Source organism: Lacerta agilis, chromosome 2, assembly GCF_009819535.1.
Source record: "Lacerta agilis isolate rLacAgi1 chromosome 2, rLacAgi1.pri, whole genome shotgun sequence".
Taxonomy (NCBI): domain Eukaryota; kingdom Metazoa; phylum Chordata; class Lepidosauria; order Squamata; family Lacertidae; genus Lacerta; species Lacerta agilis.
In genome coordinates, this window is record NC_046313.1 from 14,387,942 (window position 1) to 14,410,619 (window position 22,678).

The window sequence follows — 22,678 nt, forward strand, 5'->3', positions numbered from 1 at the left end:
GGCCTTCCCATCTCTAGTTAGGATCATAACAGCTTTGACACGGCACTTTTTTCCAAACTCCATGTTCTCACCGCATTGCAGAGCTATTAAACAAAAAAGGTAACCACACCTTGCCCCAGTTCCCTGTGGCTTCCTTAAGCTGCTTAAATCAGAGTCCCTTCTGGCTCTGTTTCCTCCGGATACTTGCCAGACATCTGTTCAATGTATACCCCAGGTAGTCCCACCTACCTGGCCCCACAGCCTGTCCTTAGGTCACCCCTCTGGGATCTCCCACCACACACCTAAAACAGCATTGTTCTGCCTCTCCACTCCCATCCAGTGGGTGTCATATATCAAAGAAGCCTGAGCTGATCTACAGAGGACCATTTCCCTCTTTGCACCAGTGCCCTGTCACATCTTTAGGTTGCTTTTGCAGCTTAACAGTTTCTTCTCTTTGCAGCATCAATTCCTGTCTGAGGTGCTCCAGTGGAGAGCACAAGCAACACCTGAGCACATGCTTTTCCTCCTGCTCAATGCAAAGGTAGGGATGGGGGTCTGATAACGTACAAATAATGCATTTAGCAAACTTTTATGTGCCTTGTACTACCTGTGGAATAGGGCACAGCTGATATGTGTTTCTTCTACTTTTTGGGGTGTATGTTCAAGCTTAAGGGTTGTGTGCCATGTCAGCTGAGGTCAATGCATTTGCTGGGCTCAGACAGTTAGTCACATAATGGAAGAGGATGGGTTCATGATAAGTTTAAATCATGATAATCAGAGATAGAAACCAGGATGTTTCCATGCATCCTTGGAGTGTGTAACAGTCATCATTTGCCCAGTCATGGGGCTGTGTTAATAAAAGCATCATTCCCCCAAGACTCTTTGCACATTGCAGTTTAAGTGAATTGAGAGAGTGATCAAGTGGTCCTCCAGAGACCAGCCTGTATTTGTTCAGATATGTTTCCAAAGCACTCTCTTCAAGCACCATGCATTTGTTTAGAGGATGTTTCTTTCTGTCTCTTCCAGGGGGCCCCTGTCTGTACAGCCACCTGCCTGCAGCTGCACAAGCGAGCTGAGCGAATCGCATCAATTCTGTATGAAAAGGGACATCTCAATGCCGGTGATAACGTGGTGCTGCTCTATCCTCCTGGTAAGCAATGCCTGGGGTTGTTGGTGTGGAGTTTCACAGAATTCAGTACACCCTGTTAGCTCTAAATGGCAAAGCTTTGCTGTCCCCTGGAATGTAAGGAGTGCATTACAATGTGCAAAATTGAGGTGTCTGGTATAGCAAATTCAAATTTGGGGAAGATCATGTGAATTGTAACAGGAACTCTTCTTCAAGTGATGAGAAGAGTGCAACAAATGTAACTGATCTGTAGAAAAGAACCTGGAGAAAGAGAGGATGCACATACTTTTGTAAACAAAAAATCTGTAATAAAAATTATTATTTTTAATGAGAGAGAGAGATGAGAAGAGTGATCGAGTGGATATTTTTGTTTGCACTTCAACTCAGGTCAAATAATGTTCTGTTTTCATTTCTCAACAAGTTTAGGCCCAGGAGATTATGTTTTATACACTTGGGAAGTTCAGTGGTAGTTTGAACAATGGCCATTTTAATGATTCTCAATCCTATGTTTCATTTCTCCACTTGCACCCCTTTCTGGCTTCTGAATGTCCACACACCCCAATCAGCAAAGTTTTCCAGGGTTTCTGCCAAATAGTTGCTTAGCTAGACAGGTGTGAGAATCCAAGATGTGGCCTTTTTTCCAGTGTGGCTTAATACTGCTTTTCACTGTGACAAATAATCATATTGGTGATCCCAGTCTAGATCTGATACATTTCGTTCTCCCTTGCTTTGCCAGCTTATTTTGTGTAGTGATTCACTCAACGAAGTTTTTACTGCATTCCTAGTGTAAATTAGGAATGGTCTTCATGGCAGCTTCTTTTCCTCTTAAAAATTCTCTCTTCCCTTATCTTGTCTGCTGCCACCAGTTCTCCTGCGTGGCTTGCATTTCCAGCTTGAGCTGTGGGTGAGGAGTGTTTTGCCCTCCAGAGCTGTGACTCTTTTTCAAGGGCGCTTCCAGCCAAAGGAATGCGCATGGCAGAGAGTTCACTCTTTATCGTCTAAGATAACACAGCTGCTTCTACAGCTCTGGATACATACACAAACCAATCTAGCATCTAGGCAGCTACTCCCAAAGTCCACGCTCTATGGAGCAGTTGCGGCAACTGGGATTCACTCCCCTTGCACCAGTTTATGTACCTTCCCAAAATGGGCTGCACTCATGTAGCAAGAGACTATCCCTGCGTGGAAACCTCCTCTGCTCTTCCTGCTTGAATTCTCTCCTGGTTCTCAGAGACAGTAGTGTAGAAGAGGGCGGGGAAGCACTTGCCTTGCCTGCCTCTTCCTCCGACTCTGAAGCTTCCCCTTGCCTCTGATTCTTGCCTTCTGGCTGGTACAGGCACCCACAAGCCACTGCCTGCATTCTCCAGCCCCACTTCCCCTGCTTCATGCTTGTCAGCATCCTGCCAGTCCCTGCCGGTCTTTAAGGTGCTTGCAGCAGAAAAAGATGGACATCAGGTGGAGGATGTTGAGCTACTTCTCTGCTATGTCTTCCTGTGTTCTTGCAGGCATCGAGCTCATTGCAGCATTTTATGGCTGCTTGTATGCTGGTTGCATCCCTGTGACTGTCCGGCCTCCACACGCTCAGAATCTCACTGCCACTTTGCCCACCGTGCGGATGATTGTAGATGTGAGTAGCAAAAAGCTCGAAAGCTGTTTACATCCAAATCAGCTGTTGGCCTTTTATCTCAGAGTAATGAAGTAGCTGTTTCTTGAACGTTAGCTGGTAGAGAGTGTTGTTAATCCCGCGGAAAATTATTTTCTATGTTTGTCATGCTGTTACCAGTGAAACGCGGTGGAAATACCTTGTTGCTGCCTGATAATTCACAGAACATTAAATGAGTGGGAACAGTTTGCATCTTGCCAGCTAGTTGCCCTTTTATGTCCCAGGTCACATTGTGCATTCACCTTGCTCTTGTCCTTCAGACTTAAGCTGAACAAGAACATCATTGCATTCTAATGTATTCTATTACACTAGAATGCGGTATTCTGTTTCATGCTAGTACAATAGTCCTTCTGTGGCCAATTCTTGTAAAACACAAAGTAGCAAAAAGGCTGGATGCTTCTCAGGGTAAAGTCAAAGCTGGACAAGAAAAACATGAAATGTTTAAGTCCATGAAACTTAAGATACTGGACATGAAACTCAGAGTGTGACCTGTGGGCTGGTGAGTTCCAGATTCAAACCTCAGTTCAGCCACACACTCACTGGGTAGTGTTAGGTAAACTGCTGTCTCTCAGCATTGTCGTCGTCCCCACATCACCTTTAATAGGGGGTTAATAATAATGAGATACTGTGCAGGATTCCATTAAGGAATACTGGGATAATGGCCTCATTCCCACAACACACTAAGCCAAATATTAGCTTAGTGAGACTGCCCTGCTCCTCTGTGGTCCTTTCCACTGCTGCTCCCATACTGAGCTCAGCCTGTTGTCCCAACTGGGACTCGTGGTTAGAGCTCTTGGTTAATGAGGAGAGAGCTTAAGCACAAGTCCTGGTTTGGACAATATGCCAAGCCAAACATTGACTTAGTTTGATGTGGCCCGGCAGCTAAAAGTGCCAGAGAGGAGCACAGCAACGGTAAGCTCCTCTCCAGAGCCTGTATGCTAACACAGTCTCACTTAACTAACGCTTGGCTTACTCTGGCCTGGTTTGCATGACACACTGTGTAAAGCACTTTGAACACTTAAAGAAACACTATACCAATATGTGGTGGTTTCAGATACAACCAGGTTCCTTAGTTTGCAAGCTCTAAATCTCAGGTTACTTTATGGTAGTCTGTGTTTGCTAATTCTTTGTTTGCTTACTAACAGTAGTCACTTGTTCAATGTGTTTTAGGTTAGCAAAGCTGCCTGTATCCTCACAAGTCAGACCTTGTTGAGGCTACTGAGATCCAGAGAGGCGGCATCTGCTGTCGATGTGAAAACCTGGCCAACCATCATTGATACAGGTAAGAGTGCTACTGGTCTGTCTAGCTGTTCTAGTTACTTGCTAGCCATATTCATAGAGGAGAAGAATTTCTCACCAATACCACAATTGTTGAGCATTCATGGAGAACAGAAGCCATTTAAAGTTTCCAGTTGCTTACTGCCGCCTTCAAAATACAAGTCCAAATCTGATTTCACACCTCAGCAAGGTTCTCAAATGATAGAAAATCATTTGTCGGCTGCTTGTAGCCCATATTTCCTTGTGAAGTACTGCACGACATTCTGTTTACTTAAAACGAGTAGGCTGATTGATGAAATCAGATTAACTTCAGAGTAATCAGATACTTCTGCACCACCCTGGCAGTGTATATGTGTGTGTCCTCATGGGTCATCTTAAAAGTTGAGCCGATTGGCTTCTTATATGATGTGGGTGTTCTCCTTTCCTTTTCTTAGGCTGACTGTTTTTAGAAAATATGTAAACAGGTCCCGGTTGTAATTTATTTGGAAAACAAAGAGACTACCTTGTAAGTGTGTTGCCAAAGGTAGTTCCATTGTGTTCCAGCATCTCCTGCTTGCTTTATTCCCCAGAGAAGCTCATTTTTAAAGACCACATACAAAATTAATCACTTTCATTTTTTTATCTGCTCCAGATGATTTGCCCAGGAAGCGGCTACCTCAGGTCTATAAACCTCCAACTCCAGAAATGTTGGCATACCTGGATTTCAGTGTTTCCACAACAGGGATGCTTACAGGAGTGAAGGTATAGTAGTGTCTCGCTAGTCAGTTTTGTGTTTGGGCTCCTGTTCAATAGCCTGAGCCCTAGATGTACCTTAGGGGCTTTCACATCTTTTGCTGCAAGATTACGAATACATTGGACTGGCATGTTCCTTAGCACCATACGTCAGTCAATAATTTGAGCGGTGTTCCTGATGTTCCAATGGTTTAAATGAAATTAGAAAGAGCTTAGAGTCTAGACCACACAGGAGTTTGTGGCATGCATGCACAGATTAGGTATCCTTTTGTGCCAGGCTTGCCAGCGGTTTACCGCTGCTTGATCCCTGGCTCAGCAGGGACAAAACCAAACCACATTGCAGCATTGGAGAACTGAGCAGTGAGTGGCCCTGTCTGATGCCATGGACTATTTCTGTGGCACACTGGGCAGTGAGATGGTCACCATTAGCCTTTGCAAAGCATTTGACATCCTGTGCTTTGGGAGAGCAACAGCATCTCAGTAGTCTGAGAATTAGGAGAGCATATTAAAGACTTGGATTTCTTGCTTGGCCACAGACTTCCTGTGCAAGGCTGGGCAAAAGTCCGTTGACTCCCTGAGCTAACCGTGCACTTGTTCATACCATGAGGACAGTAATCCTTTCCTGCCTCTCTTAACAGGAGACTTTGAGGATGTCTATGATGGAAGCAAGGAGCTCTTGATGCTGCTATGAAGAAAGCAGCACAAATCTATACTAAGGAATGATTCCGGGCTTGCTTTCCTGATTTAGTGAAATAGTTAAACTAATGCTTTAAATAATCAGCATCACTTAACCTCATGATGTGGTTTCTCACGGGCGTACATGTAAGGTTGTATTTATCAGGTTCTTGCTATTGTGCCACTTGGATTCAATAACCTCTCTCTCTCTCTCTCTCTCTCTCTCCCTTTTTCCAGATGTCCCATGCAGCAGTCAGCGCCCTCTGCAGAGCCATAAAACTCCAGTGTGAACTATACTCCACACGTCAGATTGCCATCTGTTTAGATCCCTATTGTGGGCTTGGCTTTGCACTTTGGTGCCTTTGCAGGTAGGAACCAGGATGCAGTTAGAAGAACGGATAGACTTGTAGGGGATAGGTCCTTGGCTGGTGTAAACAGGAACACTGGTCTTCGTTGTTCAAAGCGTCTGATTGGAACATCTGGGGATTTCTGTCAAGTAAATATAGTTCACATGAGCCAGGGGCACAAGTGCGCTGCCTCCTAAACAGCAAGCAAATTTTATTAGCTAGATCAGGCATAGGCATCGGCCCTCCAGATGTTTTGGACTACAACTCTCACCATCCCTAGCTAACAGGACCAGTGGTCAGGGAAGATAGGAGTTATAGTCCCAAAACATCTGTAGGGCCGAGTTTGCCTGTGTCTGAGCTAGATGTCTTAACATTTTTCTTTGGGCTATTAAGATTGACAGAGGCTTCTCCTTACATCCAAACTGTGCAGAGTCAAAATGTTTCCCCCCCCCTTTATATCCTATGTTGACACTTTCCCCTTGGGGATTATAGGTCTGCAAGGAGATGATGTTATTAGTTTATCTAGTACAAATAGTTTAAATGTAGCCTTCCGGATACACACAGAAAAATTCATTTTAGATGTTCACAAGCTATTCTAAGCCTGAGACCTACATTTGGTGACTTACCCGAAACATTCACAATCCATGAACCTGCAATACCCTGTTCCCTGCAGCAGTGCAAACAGCTGAGACCCAGAAATCCCTAGGTAATACTGAGATCAGATACAACATGGCCAGGGGCCTCTGTGGAGCTATGTAGCAAGGTACAAATATATATATAAATATATCTTATAAATAAATGCCGTATAAGAGCCACTGATGCTTCTGTGGTTAATGGTTTGAACAATCACAACAACTCCCAGCTAAGAATGATCTGTCTCAGCAGCTGCTGTGTGCCAATAAGCCTGGAATTTGCTTGGATTGAGGTACCACTGGGGGCTGGGAGGGGAAGTTTGCATGTGAGCACCAAAGTCACCATCAGGAGAACAGGTTAGGCAGTGCCAAGTGAATGGATTCCATCCACTTCCAAAAACTGATATATATTCTCTTGTCTGTGATCTTCCTTGGCAGTGTGTATTCTGGTCACCAATCCATCTTAATTCCTCCTATGGAGCTGGAATCCAACCTTTTTCTGTGGCTATCCACTGTAAGCCAGTATAAAATACGGGATACTTTCTGTTCCTACTCGGTCATGGACATGTGTACAAAGGGGCTTGGGAATCAGGTTGATGTTTTAAAGGTAAGAAGCTCAAGCCTGTTACAGTAGGTATTGGTGGGAATTTGTTTCCATTTTTAAAAATACATTCTGGTTTTCAGACTGCCACAACTGAAAATTTGGGTCTCTCTTCCTTTTGTAAGGAGCTTTTTTTCATTAGGTTTCTCTGGCTATCTGGTTTAGGCATCTTTGAAATTCAGTTTAGAAACATCCAGCACAATCAACTGAGAAATTATTCTGCATAAGCACCATTGAAATGAATGGAGAAACTGCAGAAGAGCTCTGCTATTCGTTTGTGTTCCCGGTGTACTGCCAGTTTAGTTTAAATCTGTGGAAAAGTGCACTTGATAAATATTTTAAATAAATAAACAGAGTACAGTATCTAACTCAGAAAAGATAGTGGCAAGGGAATGTTAAACACAGCATCTCAGAAGGCAGAAGCACTGCTCTTGAATTTGGGAGTAAAATGGAGCCGCATGGTAGATTATGCATCTAAAAGTAACAGATGCTGCTAGTTCAGTCCTCTGGTGCAAGATTATTACCTGTTATAGCCAGTTGGTTCATTAAACAAAACTAGTAAGATTTCTGCTGTGGTGGGATCAGAAAAACTCAGCAGCCAATGATTTGCTTCTTTCCATTACTTGGTGTGTTCTGTAAAAATGAGGCCGGTCTTCAGGCTTGACCTGCACCCTTTGGTGTCAACTGGATTTTTGTCAATGGTGAGTTGGGAAGGGTGAGTCATTGGACCCCATTGTTAGAACTTTTTTCTTTTTGCTATGTTAGTGTGACCAGATGGATATCTTGCCATTTGCACAAAATGCATATTGTTTTAATGATTACCCAGCAACCCTGATGGTACATACTGATCTGACTCTTTGAATACAGTTCATATCTTTTGATCCTTCGAGGTTTTTTCTCTTCTGCCATAAAATGCCAAGTGTGCCCTGGACTCCCATATCTGCCTAAAAACTACAGGTTATATGGGAAGGGTAACACTGGTACATTTTGTCCCTACATTTCTAAAGGAGTAGATCGGGAGTATTAAACAGATGTAGCCGTGCCAGTGATTTCCTAGTGATCAGGAGACAGTGATAGCATAACAGAGAACCTAATTATGCATTGCAGGCTACAAAACCGGGGTACTAAATGGAGGACTGGCTAACATTGTCCTTGTTTTGCTTGTTAGAAGCTAACTAGTTCCATTGTGTGTATTGGCAGGCAAGAGGCATTAACCTGTCTGGTGTCCGGACCTGTGTGGTTGTGGCAGAAGAGCGTCCACGTGTTGCCCTTACTCAGTCCTTCTCCAAGCTCTTCAAGGACATTGGCCTCTCACCTCGTGCAGTCAGCACCACTTTTGGGTCAAGAGTCAATGTTGCTATCTGTTTACAGGTAACAGTGAAGCCTTGTTGGTTTCCTTATTGGGTTTCACGGGGCCCTGCACAGTCGATGTATTCCCAACCTGCAAATGCAGCCTTAGAAGCTTTTGAAGGACGCTTTATTCTGATTTACACCGCTATTTTCACTGACCTCTCAACACCTTACATTGTTTTATTATCTAAGAGCTGTTTTTTCCTGCTGTGAGCATGAACAGTTACATCCATTTACACTGCTGAACAATTCAAGAGATCGCATTTGCTCCAAGGAGCTTCAGAAAGGTTTTTATCAGCCAATAATAATAATAGTAATATAGTCGTATCTTGGTTCTCGAACGCCTTGTGACTCAAACATTTTTGCTCCTGAATGCCGCAAGCCTGGAAGTAAGTGTTCCAGTTTGTGAGCATTTTTTGGAAGCTGAACGTCCTACGCGGTTTCTGCAGCTTCCGATTGAGTGCAGGAAGCTCCTGCAGCCAATCGGAAGCTGCACCTTGGTTTTTGAACATTTTTGGAAGTTGAGCGGACTTCCAGAACGGATTCCATTCGAGAACCAAGGTTTGACTGTAATAATAATTTTATTATTTATACCCTGCCTGTATGGCTGGGTTTCCCCAGCCGCTCTCGGCGGCTTACAATACATAAATGCATACAGAAGGAAGTGGGTGACCAGTAACAGATGAAAATCCATGTGATCTTTTCCTGTATGCCAATATGTGTCACACAGAGACACATACACACATATTTATATACAAGAAAGGGCTGCTCTCTGTTGCTTGTCTGTCCTTCTGTGGACTGAGAAAAATGGGGGTTGTGGTGTTAGTCAGAAGTGGTGGAAAGTCTTCCATATATTCTTATGTTTCCAGCAGAAACTATTCCTTGCTCAATGCACTCTGAGCCTTAGGCATTTGATCATCCACAGAAAAGCTTCTAATTATTACTTGTCTCATTAGGAGTAGGAATACACTTAAAAATAACCTCTGTTTAATGTTTTAGGGAACCTCAGGGCCTGATCCTACCACGGTGTACGTGGATCTGAAATCCTTAAGACATGACAGGTACTACTACTATATTTATCTATTTATGTATTTGTTTATGTTGCTATTCTGTAACCAAGATTGATGATGCAGATGCACAGAGATTTCTCAGATTTGTGAAATCACCACTGAATTTGAACAAGCTGTTTACCTTCTATAAGGTGATGGCAAGCAGTTTGGACAGAGTGCAAGGCCTCTGAAAAGGAGAGGAACTGCAAGAAGTTGGCTAGAAGAAACAACACACAGAAAAAATCATTCACAGACAGTTGTTCTCATTCTTTGCCTAATGTCAATTATTCACCAGTGTCTCCATAGTATTTTAACATCCCATATCTGAAGAACTTCACCCTCCCCCCCAAAACAGTTACAGTATTACAAAAACCAAATAGTGAATCTCCTCTGCCAGTTTTTTTATTTACCTACTTCCCTGGTTGGTCTTGATCACCAGGAATTCCACACAGGCAGGTGCATGGAATTCCCTACAGGTGAGTGTATGGGCTGGCAAAACAGGAATAGAGCAGCCTGTCCCTCCCCTTCCCCTGTGAACAGCAAAGAAGCCGAGCAAGCTGGCAAAGGAGAAACAGTGCTCAGTTTTTCTTTTGCAAACTCCGGTGTGTTTCCACTTTCCCTTCCTTGCTGTATAGGAAGGAAAGTGGAAACACACCGGAGCAGGCATGGACAAGTGGAGCGATCCATGACACAGGAGGCAGACTGCGTTTCACGTCCTCTCTGCCATCAAGCTGTATTTCTAGCCTAGCCTACACCGTTTTTTACTTGCCTGCTTTTTATTCATAAGAGTTAAATGTTTTGCAGGCTAGCAGCTTTTGTGGGACTTGCTAACCAGGCTGCCGTTTGCATTTGCCCTAATGCGCAGTGTTCTGGTTCCAAGTAGTCCAGTTCATGCTGTTTTACCAGCCTTTCCCTCCTTCATTTGCTCCATAGGCATCAGAAACTATTGTTCAGAAGTGGCTCCTCTTTAGGTCTTGGGTGCTGGAATGTGATTGATTCATTTACACACACACACACACACACACACACACACACACACGGCATGGCTTGAATCTGTATTGTAAGGAAAGCTCTGGGCAACATTCACCTACAAACCCTGACATCAGAAGTTCTGTGCAAGAGCTTCTGCTTACATGACAGAGGTCCCCCCCCAGCTCTTCTGCCCTCCATTCAACCCCCCAGAAAAGTACACAGGGCAAGGGGGGAATTGTTCTGTCTCGGAAGCTGATATACTTATGCATTTGTAATAGCATAACATTGAACTCCACTTTAAGCTTGGCTACATTAAAAAGTTGTCCAGAATACTGGAAGGTAGGGTTGCCACCTTTCTTCTGACAATATACAGGACAGTACAGGATGGGGTGGGGTGGGGTGGGGTGGGGCGGTGGGGGGGAGACCCCCCCCAATCTGGTGCTGAAGTGACTTCAAAGCAATCCATTACAATCTATTGCAGCCTAACAGGATCGCCTCTCTGGGATTCGTCATACACAGGCACACACAGACACACATGAATTTGCAAATTTGACTGTCCAGACAGACAAACTCTACATACAGGACAAACTCTTATCAATACAGGACATAGCATTTTACATTGAAATATGGGACAATCCTGTATTATATACAGGACAGGTGGCAACCTTACTGGAAGGGTACTTTTATCATTTACTTACTGCATTAAACTACAAACACTTGCTTTTTAAAAAAAAATTCTATCTCTTTCTCCAGAGTGCGGTTAGTTGAAAGAGGTGCTCCACAGAGCCTGCTGCTCTCAGAGTCAGGCAAGGTAATGTCACATCTGTTTGTGAGTTGTCTTAGCACGCAACCAGACAGCTCTGGGTCCTTGAGAAATGTTTCTTGCATGCCTGTAGAATAAGGGGGCAATGGAACAAATTCAGGCTTTAATTGCATGTGATAGAGAACTGCTAAACAAACTCCTCTCTGTGTTTTCAAAAAGGTTGTTTCACAGATTTGGTGTATTTGGGACTGAAAGTTATCCTTTTGGAGCCACTTGACACATTACATTTATTGTAGCTTGTACTGAAGATTTTTAAATATATGAATTAGACCGGCTGAAGTAATGTTTCTGAATTAGATTTAGAATAGGGCTTCTCTCTGTGTGTTTTTCACCTGAGTAGAAAGCTGGTGTCAGGTGGGCAACAATAGTTATCCTAATGAAATATACCTCTTTTTTTGCTTTAAAAAAAGCCCTATTCTAATTGCTTACATTATATTTGTGGACATCAGAGCTGCATCATAACCTGAAAAGTTGAAGACAGATTTGCAAAACCTGAGTCACTAATACAGAAGCCAATTTTCAACCCTACTTTCCATCTCTCTTAGATACTGCCCGGGGTCAAAGTGATAATTGTTAATCCTGAGACCAAAGGACCAGTTGGGGATTCTCATCTTGGAGAGGTATTTTCTGCCTTTGTTTTATGTATGTATTTGATCCAGTTCAGTCTTGAACAGCTCTTTTTTGTTTCACAAGGGTGTGCAGTTGATCATTTCACATTTTTGCATGTAGGCATCTTTTGAATCTCAAATCAAAGTAAATACGTTTAAGAAAATTGCATCCATTCTGAATGAATCTGCGTTCCAAAGAACACCTATACATGTTGGCAAGTTTGAATTTAAAGGGTTTTACAGGTCAAATGTGCATTTGTATTTTAGCTCTTTCCTTTCACTTCAGCCTGTTTTATTGCAAGACATGTCTTTGTTTGATCTCCTTTAAGTATCAAGTTCTGTGTTTCTCAACTTTGCAGATCTGGGTGAATAGCCCCCACACTGCCAGTGGTTACTACACAATCTATGATAATGAAACCCTCCAAGCAGATCATTTCAACACCCGCCTGAGCTTTGGTGACGCTGCCCAAACTCTCTGGGCACGAACAGGGTACCTTGGATTTGTACGCCGAACTGAGCTCACAGCAGCCAGTGGAGGTAGGACAAGAAAGTCCTTTTCCCTGTGGGAGAAGGTTCATAAACTTCTGGATTGCAGTGTGCAGATAACTTCAGGGGGGGACATTTTGCAGCTAGCTTATCCCTGAATTCGTTGTGTTTTTTTCAGAACATGTGTCTGTCTTTCTTGCAAGAGCGTTCCCAATAGCGTGGAATAATGTGATCTAAAAAATAATAATCCTGTAGCTTCTTTCTTAGCTATTGATATTTAGGGGGGAATTATTATAGCAGGGGGTGGGGCGGGGGAGGAAAACACTTTTCAGCCCAAGAGCCACTTTCTGGGCATTGCTTGTGATTGGTGGGGGAGGCCAGAGACACAAAGGGGGTGGAGCAATGGATGTGACTTGTACCTTTTTGTACAGCAGGCTACAGCTGTGCAGAAGTCAGTGGTATCTGCATACACATACCCTTCTCCATCCAAGCAAGCCAAGAGGCATTACGACAGTTTAAGGACCCTTTCCAGCTAGACAAAAAAACACAAGGAGGGTACAGAGAAGGGCAGGGGGTGGGCTGAAGTCCAGAAGCCAGATAGAGAGGCCTTGAGGGTCCCTACCACCATGTGTGTAGCCAGGATTATTGTAATGGGGGCAGGACTTTTGTTGGGGCAGAACCAATGTGATTGATCGGTTAAGTATTTCTATTGTTTACTTGATCTAAGGGTGGCAGCTGCCCCCCCCCCCCCGCTACACCCATGCCCACCACTATAACAGAGGGTGAATCTTTTATTGCTTATTTTTAACAGAACTGCCTCATTTTTTTCATTTATAATTTTTTTTTGGGGGGGAGAGGTGAAGTGTTTTAATTATTATTTCACTTTATAGTGTACATACTGTCTCATATGTAATTATTGAGGGCATTTTTGCTATCCTCACAATCACTTAACTAACTCCGTTTTAAAGAATTTGTACATATAATATTTATTCTTTCCTCCCCAGAACGCCATGATGCGCTGTATATCGTAGGGGCATTGGACGAAACTCTTGAACTACGGGGCTTGCGCTATCATCCAATTGACATAGAGACCTCAGTTTCTCGGACGCACAGGAGCATTGCTGAATGGTAAGGCACTCTGAAGCTTGTGTCACCCCCTCCCAACACAACATTGAAATGAAAATGCATTATTGTTAAGGTAAAGGTTTGGAAGTATAACACAGGGACACCAATTGCAACAGCTATTAAGCTGAGGCTAATATTAGTTTTGAGCTTTGGACAACAACTCCAGACATTCTCTCTTCTATGCTGGTATGTAAAAAACATTAAGGTCCACTTTCACATGTTACACAATAACAGACCCAAGTATGCCACAGAACATATACTGGTCAAAGAGTGGCAGTCAATCCCATCTCTCTAAGGGGAATACTTGTATTATACACATTTTTCAGATTCCTGTTAGTTGCATTCACACTTAACATTTTCAGGTGTACACTTAAAGCACCTTGTGAGTGCATTTTCACCCTGTGTAATGCATGGTGTAGGGACGCAGGTGGTGCTGTGGTCTAAACCACTGAGCCTAGGGTTTGCCAATCAGAAGGTCAGTGGTTCGAATTCCCACGATGAGGTGAGCTCCCGTTGCTCAGTCCCAGCTCTTGCCAACCTAACAATTTGAAAGCACGTCAAAGTGCAAGTAGATAAATAGGTACCACTCCGGTGGGAAGGTAAACGGCGTTTCCGTGTGCTGCTCTGGTTTCGCCAGAAGCGGCTTAGTCATGCTGGCCACATGACCTGGAAAGACTGTCTGCAGACAAACGTTGGCTCCCTCAGCCAGTAAAGCAAGATGAGCGCCGCAACCCCAGAGTCATTCACGACTGGACTTAACTGTCAGGGGTCCTTTACCTTCACTTTTTAATGCATGGTGAGCTTTGAATTTTAAATTAGGTTCACTAAATGAAACGAGGAAGCATCCATCTACATCAAATTGTTGTCTTCAGGGGATGCATAGACTTGTATCCAAAGATTTGGTGACAGTTTGGGCCACATAAAGAGCTTCTAAGAGAGAAATGCATATCAAGATCTAGTTGCTGGAAAATAAAGGGCAACATATTCCAAAGGTGCAATGTTTTTTAAGTGTAGATGCATTTATCAGTGGCACAATTTAAGGCCGGGGAACCTTATGTTCACTGGCAAAACCTGACTTAGTGGAAGCCTTATGATAGATGTGTAAACTTTGTTCCTGTAAATGTGTATAATAAATTGTGGATCTCTTAACTTTTCTCCCAGTGCCGTATTCACGTGGACCAACTTACTTGTGGTGGTTGTGGAGCTATGTGGCTGTGAGCAGGAGGCCCTCGATCTAGTCCCTCTGGTTACCAACGTGGTTTTGGAAGAACATTATCTAATTGTGGGAGTTGTGGTAGTGGTCGATCCTGGGGTGATTCCAATCAATTCCAGAGGAGAGAAGCAGCGCATGCACCTCCGTGACAGCTTCTTGGCTGATCAGCTGGATCCCATCTACGTAGCATACAATATGTAATTTGGGGACTGTGGGGCATAGTACAGTTTACAAGGCATTCAAGGACCAGTGAAGTATGTGCAAGCAAGCAAACAAACAAAACCTGGTTAACAATTAGTGATTATCATTGTGAAGCTGGACCATGCTATCCTACTGTCTTCTCTCTTGTGGGCTGGCAGCGATGGACTTATCGAAGGGCAGAAGATGGCAGCCAGTGAAGAACATTTGGATTGCAGGATGTTGGCTTTACAGACAATGGGAAGTTGGCCAGCATGAGAAAACAGCAAATTACTAAGGCCTTTACTGTAGTGTAAACTTTTTCATCTGTTGTATATATTTGTATTTTTTCTAATACTGTTTTAGGATTATACGAGGGGAGGGTTTATTTAGTTAAGATAACAATCTACAAGAACCAGGTCATGTGAGTCCTGCTCATTCCCCCCCCCCCCAAGTGAACAGTGTGCTTCGCAACTTGTAAGTTAGCTTAATTCTGTAGTCTGTTAATACGGGAATCACACTGCTTACTTAAAATTGTGCCATGACCAAATCCAATAATCCACTGAACTGAAGAATTACTTATTCATATAGACACTTCTTGAATTAAAAAAAAAGGATTTTGCCTATATTTTAAATATGTAAATAATAATAAGCATAATTCATTTATTTAGAAAATCGGCTCATATGAGGTAGACATCGTTTTAAGGATTTCAGTACTGGGTGGAATTCAACATCATAGAATCATAGAATCATGCTGTGGCGAATGTCCCGTCGGCACTAGTGCTCCAGTTTACCAGATGGAACAATCCCTCCTCTCCTCCTGCCACCCACTGTTCACCCAATACGCCTCCCCCAGGCAAATTTGGGGGGGGGAGCCCTGCTGTGTGCAAGTAGAAGCCCTCACACAGGGCTAGCACTGACTGGACTCCTTAGGTGAACCCCACCCAAAGTCCTTAAAATAAATCAAGTGTGTTTGGCAGTTAATGCAAGCAATGCAGATAGGTTGTCCATTCAGTTTTTACTGTTTAGTCGCTGGCCAGAGTATGTCATAGCATGTAGAAGAAACTGATATTTTAAAGGCACATGTTTATAAAAGAGGCTGACCTCCATAAGCTTTAAAAGCGTTTTATAAACAACAAGAAGAAAAATTCTGCAACTCTGGAATGTTTTAATATAACCTGTATAGCCTCTGCATACTCTTTGTCATGAATGATGTGTAGGCAGGTCACCAGTTTTATCAGAACCACTCAATTCATGGTCCAAATCATGATTCCTTCTTTTCCTTCCTTGGTTGTGCATAGTAACAGGTGCAAATGCCAGAGCGACTTTCATTTAAACTGGAAAAAAAAGCCCTGCCCGTTATCTTGAGGCTTGCGCTGCTTTCTGGGCGAGACTTGTTACTGCAAAGCAGGAGCTTTGGCAGAATGTCTTCAAAGCAGGGACAGTTGCAATTCTGTTGAAATAGTGGGGAAATACCTCTCCATATGTTGTTGTGATTATCCTATTCCAAGTGACTGATCAGTTTCCAGCGTTCAAAGAATTGATGACAATAGATGCCTTAAAATGTGCTGGAACATCCATTGTCTGGGAATGGTTTGCAGTCCCTTGTCTTCAGTGAGCTGGGAAAAGCAAGATTTCAGTCTTTTTATTTAGATCCTCACTTTTGTGGTTGTGCCCTTATGCTTATTCTTTCCCACTTCCACTTCTGTCTGTTTGTTAAAAGAACACTGAAGGCGGATGCCAGAAATGGTGACAACTCTTCTTGGGCCATTTGTGGTCTATGTGTAAATAGTTAGAATATTTTAATAATATCTGTTTACCCACCCTGTAATAAAGTTAATGTTTTTAGACATTTTTAAGAGAGATATAAACTCGGATTAAATCCTAAGCTACAACAGCTCTGACAACTATCCCTTAAAACAAATTCCAAATGTATACTTGAAAAACTTTCTGTACAAACTTTTCAAATAGTTCTTTTTATGACCTGATGTATTGATATTTAGACAGAAAGCTTTTAAATATATTAGCAAAATATTTACGGTTATCTTCTATGGTCACACATAATGGTGATGGGATGTATCATAAAACAAAGAATTATGGCAAAACTAGGAACAGGATAGAAGGGGGGGTCCATTGCTTCAAACTGCTGAAATATTAACTACTGGCTCATAGCAGAGACAGTTTTAATATTTTGCATTATCAGTATTTCCACAGTGTGGTGCTGCTACATAAATACAAAGCCCTCTATGCTGAAATAGTTTTAGCATGTCATTTGCAATGGTTTGGAAAAGAAACACACACTTGCTATCATTCAGCATGTGAACCACACAGTACAGATGGGCTTCAGCATCTAACATAGGTGCAATCCTATGCATGTTTACTTGAAAATACGTCCCACTGTGGCTTACTCCCTTGTAAGTGTGCTTAGGATTGCAGCCTAAATGTCCTGTGCACTCCAGCCCTTATTTTTAACTGCAATGTTGGCTTTTAGGAGGTCTCAATTTTTGTAATAAACCACTGTCTTAATGCCTTTCCACTGAATGGAACTGTAGCGTGTTCCCCTGGCAACAATTGCGGTGGGTTTCCGCCCCACACCTATGTGATACCTTTCCACACCCCTTACACTATCAATTCTTCCGAGATGTAGCATAATATAAATTTTGTGTCCAATACAGATAAACTTGCTAGAGTGGCATTTTAGAACTTCCAGTCTGGAAGAACTAAGCTGTATTCTGAATTATGGAGGAAAGAAACTTAACCAGTCTCCGCCAGTATAACTTTCACCCTTGATCCGATTGTTAAACCAGAAAAGAAACAAATGCTTAGTGTGTGATTTTAATACAGATTGCTATCTTCTCAAAAGACCTAATACTCCTGGGATTTCAATTTTCTTTTTAGACCTGGGACCTCCGCAGTGCTGCATAATAGTTTGCCTTCAGGTAACTTATACAAAATGGCTGAGATTCCAAAGGAATGACTGTGGAATCAGTGTCATGTTTATCTGAGCTGTGACACTGATTTGCTCTGCGTGGCTTTGGGTATGTTATTCCATGTTCTCCATCAGTACATGAGATAGAGCAGCTTATAAAATGGAATTCAATAAAAATGCAGTTCTCCATAGGTTTTGCTAAGGGATCTGTCTGAAGCTAGTTCTCCCCCACAACCGCCTATGTCAGGGATGTGACAGACCAGAGGTTGTTGGACTTCAACTCCTTTCAGCAACAGCCAGCAGGGCCAATGTTCTAGTTGTAGTCCCCAACATCATCTAGACAGCTGTGGGCTTCCCATACCTGACCTATGTGGTGGTGGTGGTTTTTAGTGAATGCAGTGGGGCAGTCCAATGTTGCCAGCCCAGTTTTTGTTGAATTTCCATATTAGCTCAGACAATTGTGAACCTAAATAGAATGGGTTTTCAACAGTTTCCATGGTTACAAAGCAGTTTGGAACAGCTGTTATCTTGAGATTCGGTTTACTACTATGAACATACAACTTAATGACAAAAATGTATCATGTCTTACTTTCAAATGATTTCTGCTTTTGTTAATTATGTTTGTAACTGTGCTTATTATTCCAACCATGTTCATTTTACACTGCTTTTCTGATTTTAGTTGACTGTGTAGTCAAGAATGATGGGCCACGCTTTACTGTGCTGGAGATATGGTTGGGGAAAAAACAAAAACCAATGTTCATTGTCTTTAGCCCTGAAGGCATTTTTCCTTTTGTTGATGTCAGTAAGTTTACCATTGTCAGATTCAAATTACAACACTGTAATTATGTATAAAGTTTTTTATTTATTTGAAATTAGGTTTTAGATATACTTTTTTTAAAAATTTAACATCTGGCTGGACAGTGTTCCATTAACGCATTGATTGTGTCTCCTTTGTCTTGTGTTAATAAATAATGATGCCTGACTTATTTTATTACATTCTTACCAATATTTGATCCTATGCTTTCTTCAAGCTCAAGAGTGCTGCACAGTTTTGGTTACATTCAACGTAGCACTAAGGAGATCGTTCTGTCAGCGCAAACATTTCTTCTTGCCTTCTTCCCTCTCCTCCACTGCACTATTCTGGGGTTCTCCTGACCCTGCACAGCAGATTTGGGGAGGGCAAGGGTTAGGATGTGCAGGAGGAAAAGATGGGAGAAATTCCCATCCCACTAGTGGCAATTGTTACACTGGCTTCTGCTAGTGCAATAGTTTAGGTCAGTGGTCTTCAAGCAGTGTGCCATGGCACCCTGGGGTGCCTTGAAGGATAGTCAGGGGTGCCACGAGCCACATTGGCCTCCATCCCTCTTTCCTTCCCTCCCTCCTCTGATGCCCTCTCACATCTCTGCCTCCCAAAGGCTTGCACAGCTGTTTGTTGCAGCAGCCCTGACTACAACCTCCCCATGTGATGGTCCTCTGGAGCTGGCCAGGGGGTGCTGGTGAAGGAGACCAGGCAAGCAGGTGCCACGCTGGCCTTTCTTGTGCTTTCTGTGTGCAATGCCTGCCTGGGAGCTGAGTGCCTGGTGCCAAAGGGGAGGGAGCTGCAGAAAGAATGTAGTTGGTCAAGGCAGCCGTAGACTTACTTTTGCAACTTGCTTTTCAACAGATCCTCCCCGCTTCAAATAGCAAAGTAACAACAAAAACCATGCATCAACATAAGATCAGCTGCAGACATTTTAAAAGCCAAATAATAACTCCAAACCCATACAGATTACTCCAAATACTGTCTAAAAAAGTAATCTTCACTAGCCTCAGACGAAATGAAAGAGAAGGGGTTAAATAGCGCTTTCAGAGGAGGGAGTGCCAGGGTCAGTACTAGAAGGAAAAAGCCCTGTCTTGTGTGCCACCAACTACCGGTTCTGTATACTTCTTATGTACCGGTAGTTAGGATATGGCAAGGGAGCCATATGGCTCCCTTGCCATATCTCAGCAGACGAGCAGTCCTTAAAAATATCCTGAGCCAAACTGTTTGGGTCAAGGGGGCCCTCAAAATGAAAAAAAGGTTAGGATTATAGGGGCTTAAAGGTGGTAATCCACATTTTGAAAAGCAAACCAGGAGTCAATGCAAAGGTAACAATAGACCCCATGCTCTGGAAACAAAAGCCCCCATCAACAGCATTCTATACTAGCAGTATGTTCAGAGGTTTTCAAAGGTAGCTCCACACAAAGTGCAATGCAATAATCTTCATGCTTTCTGATTACCAGCAGCAGCACCTGTATTATTATGATCGCAACAGTGGTCCAAGATCAGGACATTAAGTAGTTTTGCCTTTTCAGGTACAACTTGATTATTCTGTTAGGAGTTCTGGTCTACTAACAAAAAGTGACTGGTCTAGATTCCACATGACCTTTAGAAGCTCCTGTTTACTTTTCAGCTTGAGGATGTTTGGGTACAGTCGTACCTTGGAAGTCGAACAGAATCTGTTCTGCAAGTCCATTCGACTTCCAAAGTGTGGCTTCTGATTGGCTGCAGGAAGCTCCTGCAGCCAATTGGAAGCCGCGGAAGCCCTGCCGGATGTTCAGCTTCCAAAATAATGTTCAAAAACTGGAACACTCACTTCCAGTTTTCGTTCGGGAGCCAGAACGTTCGACTCCCAAGGCATTCGGGAGCCGAGGTATGACTGTATTGCTATTGTTATTTAAAAAATTAGGGTGCACACACATAGCAGACACACACTCCACAGAAAACCAATCCTTCACCTTTCAAAATTTAGGAAATACTCTGAGAAAAAATTCACTTTCATTTTAGCACTCACAACAATCCCAAAAAAGCCATCTTGGCTCTCCTAGTGACTCTTAAATATTTCCTCTGCAGAAGGAAATACCTTTGAGAAACCTTAAGACAAATCCTTCAAATCCTTTCTTAAGGACATATTTTGTGTATGAATAGGGTAGGCCCGTGACCTGGATTCAGGAACTAAATCGGGATATGTGCTGCTTGCTTCAATGAATCAAAAGCAAGCAGGCCTCTAGGCTATACAATTTCATTTTACTTGATTGACATGTCTGCCTCTCGTCATATTTACTACTGTAGCAAATTAGTAGATTCGGGTGGGACAAGTACTTTATAAGCACACCAGAAAGCATTGTGTCCACAGAAGGTACTGTAGGCAAATGAGCTATTATTTTCTGGCAGGAGTAGGAGGCTGTCAAATATGTAGTCAAAATATGGTTTATGTGTAGAAAATATTAACTTGAAAATCATCTTATGAGTTGAGAAATAATCCATTTGCAAATACGTTTAGATAAAACAAAATGCTGAATTCGATAAACATTTTTCTTGTTTGTATGTTTAAGGAAGAAATCAAGATAATATTAAGCTATACACAGAAGAAAACCTCCCTTTGTAACAGCTTTCAGGTGATTCTTTTGAGAAGTACTTGGTGCTGAATTCACCTATTGCATTAAGGTCAAGATGGAGCAACATTAATTTGACGAGATCTGAATAAGATAGCAGCAAATACCAAATGACACCAACGCTTCCTTGTTTCTTACTGTAATAAACAAAAATCTGGCCCTTCTCCTCTTATGGGGTACACAAGAGCCCTTGTAGAGTCCTCCATCGGTAGGAGAATATAACAGAGGCCAACCAGAGAAGATTGAGAAGCAAAGTTTTTATTGAACTGTTGCAACGGGGTCCTTCCTTTCACGCAGGAGAACAAAGGAACCCAGAACAAAGGCGTGGCCGTCCTTATATAGACATTTGACATTTTCCCTGCTGGAGTTCAAGACCACCCCCAGAAACATCATACATACGTCACAGAAGAGGGGTGTATCCCAGAACCACCTTCCCCAATACATCATACCTACATCACAAAAAAGGCGGTCTCCAACAAATTTCAACAGAAATCTGAGAAGTTTGTTTTTCTCCTGCCTGCCAATTTATATGATAATGTCTTATCTGATTGCCTTTCCTGGGTAGCCAGGCCATTCCTTTGAGATGATGATTACTTAATTTCTGAGACAATAGGAAGGTTCCCTCACCCCCTTCCTCCTTGCAGAGAAACATTTGGTAAACATTTGGTCAGTTTTGAGAGTCAAAATGGTGTCAGGACTGTCTGCCTCAGACATGTGGCCTTGTTTGCTTGGCACACTTATGAACATTTATTATAAATATATAAAAGACCTTGATATTCTTACATTACATTCCCAGATAGTTCTCCCTAGAATTACAACATACAAAAGTCAAGCCAAAGAGAAACACTTTTGCAGGTGACTCATTGCCAGATAATGGCAGGCAACCACAAGGAGCATACTATGCCATCTCTAGCCTGCCTTAAGGAGGAAAAACAAGAACCCTACGGCTGGAGTAGTGTTTTTGTGTGCAGCCATATTCTGGGGAAGAAAATTGGGCTTAGGCAATATTTCAGTACAAATAGAATCTATCTCTGCTCTCTTGCCAGATCAGATGCTATTCTAGAGCAGAGAGAACAGTGTGTGAAGCTCCCTTTACTTCCATGTTAAGGAAATAATGCCCGATCAACCCCATGCTTTCTCTTGGCTCAAATAAAGTAAACAAGGATAGGATCGCGCTGCAACCCTGTGCTCTTATTTATTCGCTGGAATCAGCCTTTCATTAAGAGATCCCAGGGTAGTTCACAGAATAAAAGGCGGCATATAAATTTAATAAAAATTCTGTGAACCGCCCTGGGATCTCTTAAGGAAAGGCGGCATATAAATTCAATAAAAAAATAAATTTAATTAAAATACATTTGTCACTAGGCGCTCTATACTCCGAACGTCCACGTCTCAGTGGTGCTCCGAGCGCTCGCGCAGCGGCTGCTCTAGGCTTTAGTGAAGGCGGCGGCTCTATCGTCAAAGGCGGCAGCCCTCTCTAGCACTGGCCTCCGACGCAC

General features: G+C 42.8%; 1 protein-coding gene across 3 annotated transcripts in view; it reads left to right on the forward strand.

Annotated features, from left to right (window-relative positions):
* The window catches only part of DIP2B (disco interacting protein 2 homolog B), a 155,076-nt gene extending 139,626 nt beyond the window's left edge, over positions 1-15,450 (forward strand). For all 3 annotated transcript variants that reach the window (XM_033138694.1, XM_033138692.1, XM_033138693.1), the window contains 14 exons: positions 440-520; positions 1,006-1,129; positions 2,611-2,732; positions 3,939-4,050; positions 4,678-4,787; positions 5,691-5,821; positions 6,871-7,039; positions 8,234-8,404; positions 9,383-9,444; positions 11,158-11,215; positions 11,773-11,847; positions 12,195-12,372; positions 13,326-13,449; positions 14,608-15,450. In XM_033138694.1, coding sequence (XP_032994585.1) covers positions 440-520; positions 1,006-1,129; positions 2,611-2,732; positions 3,939-4,050; positions 4,678-4,787; positions 5,691-5,821; positions 6,871-7,039; positions 8,234-8,404; positions 9,383-9,444; positions 11,158-11,215; positions 11,773-11,847; positions 12,195-12,372; positions 13,326-13,449; positions 14,608-14,860 — 1,770 coding nt within the window. In that variant the 3' untranslated portion in view covers positions 14,861-15,450. The remainder of the gene's footprint in view (positions 1-439; positions 521-1,005; positions 1,130-2,610; positions 2,733-3,938; positions 4,051-4,677; positions 4,788-5,690; positions 5,822-6,870; positions 7,040-8,233; positions 8,405-9,382; positions 9,445-11,157; positions 11,216-11,772; positions 11,848-12,194; positions 12,373-13,325; positions 13,450-14,607) is intronic.
* Positions 15,451-22,678: the final 7,228 nt, after the last annotated feature.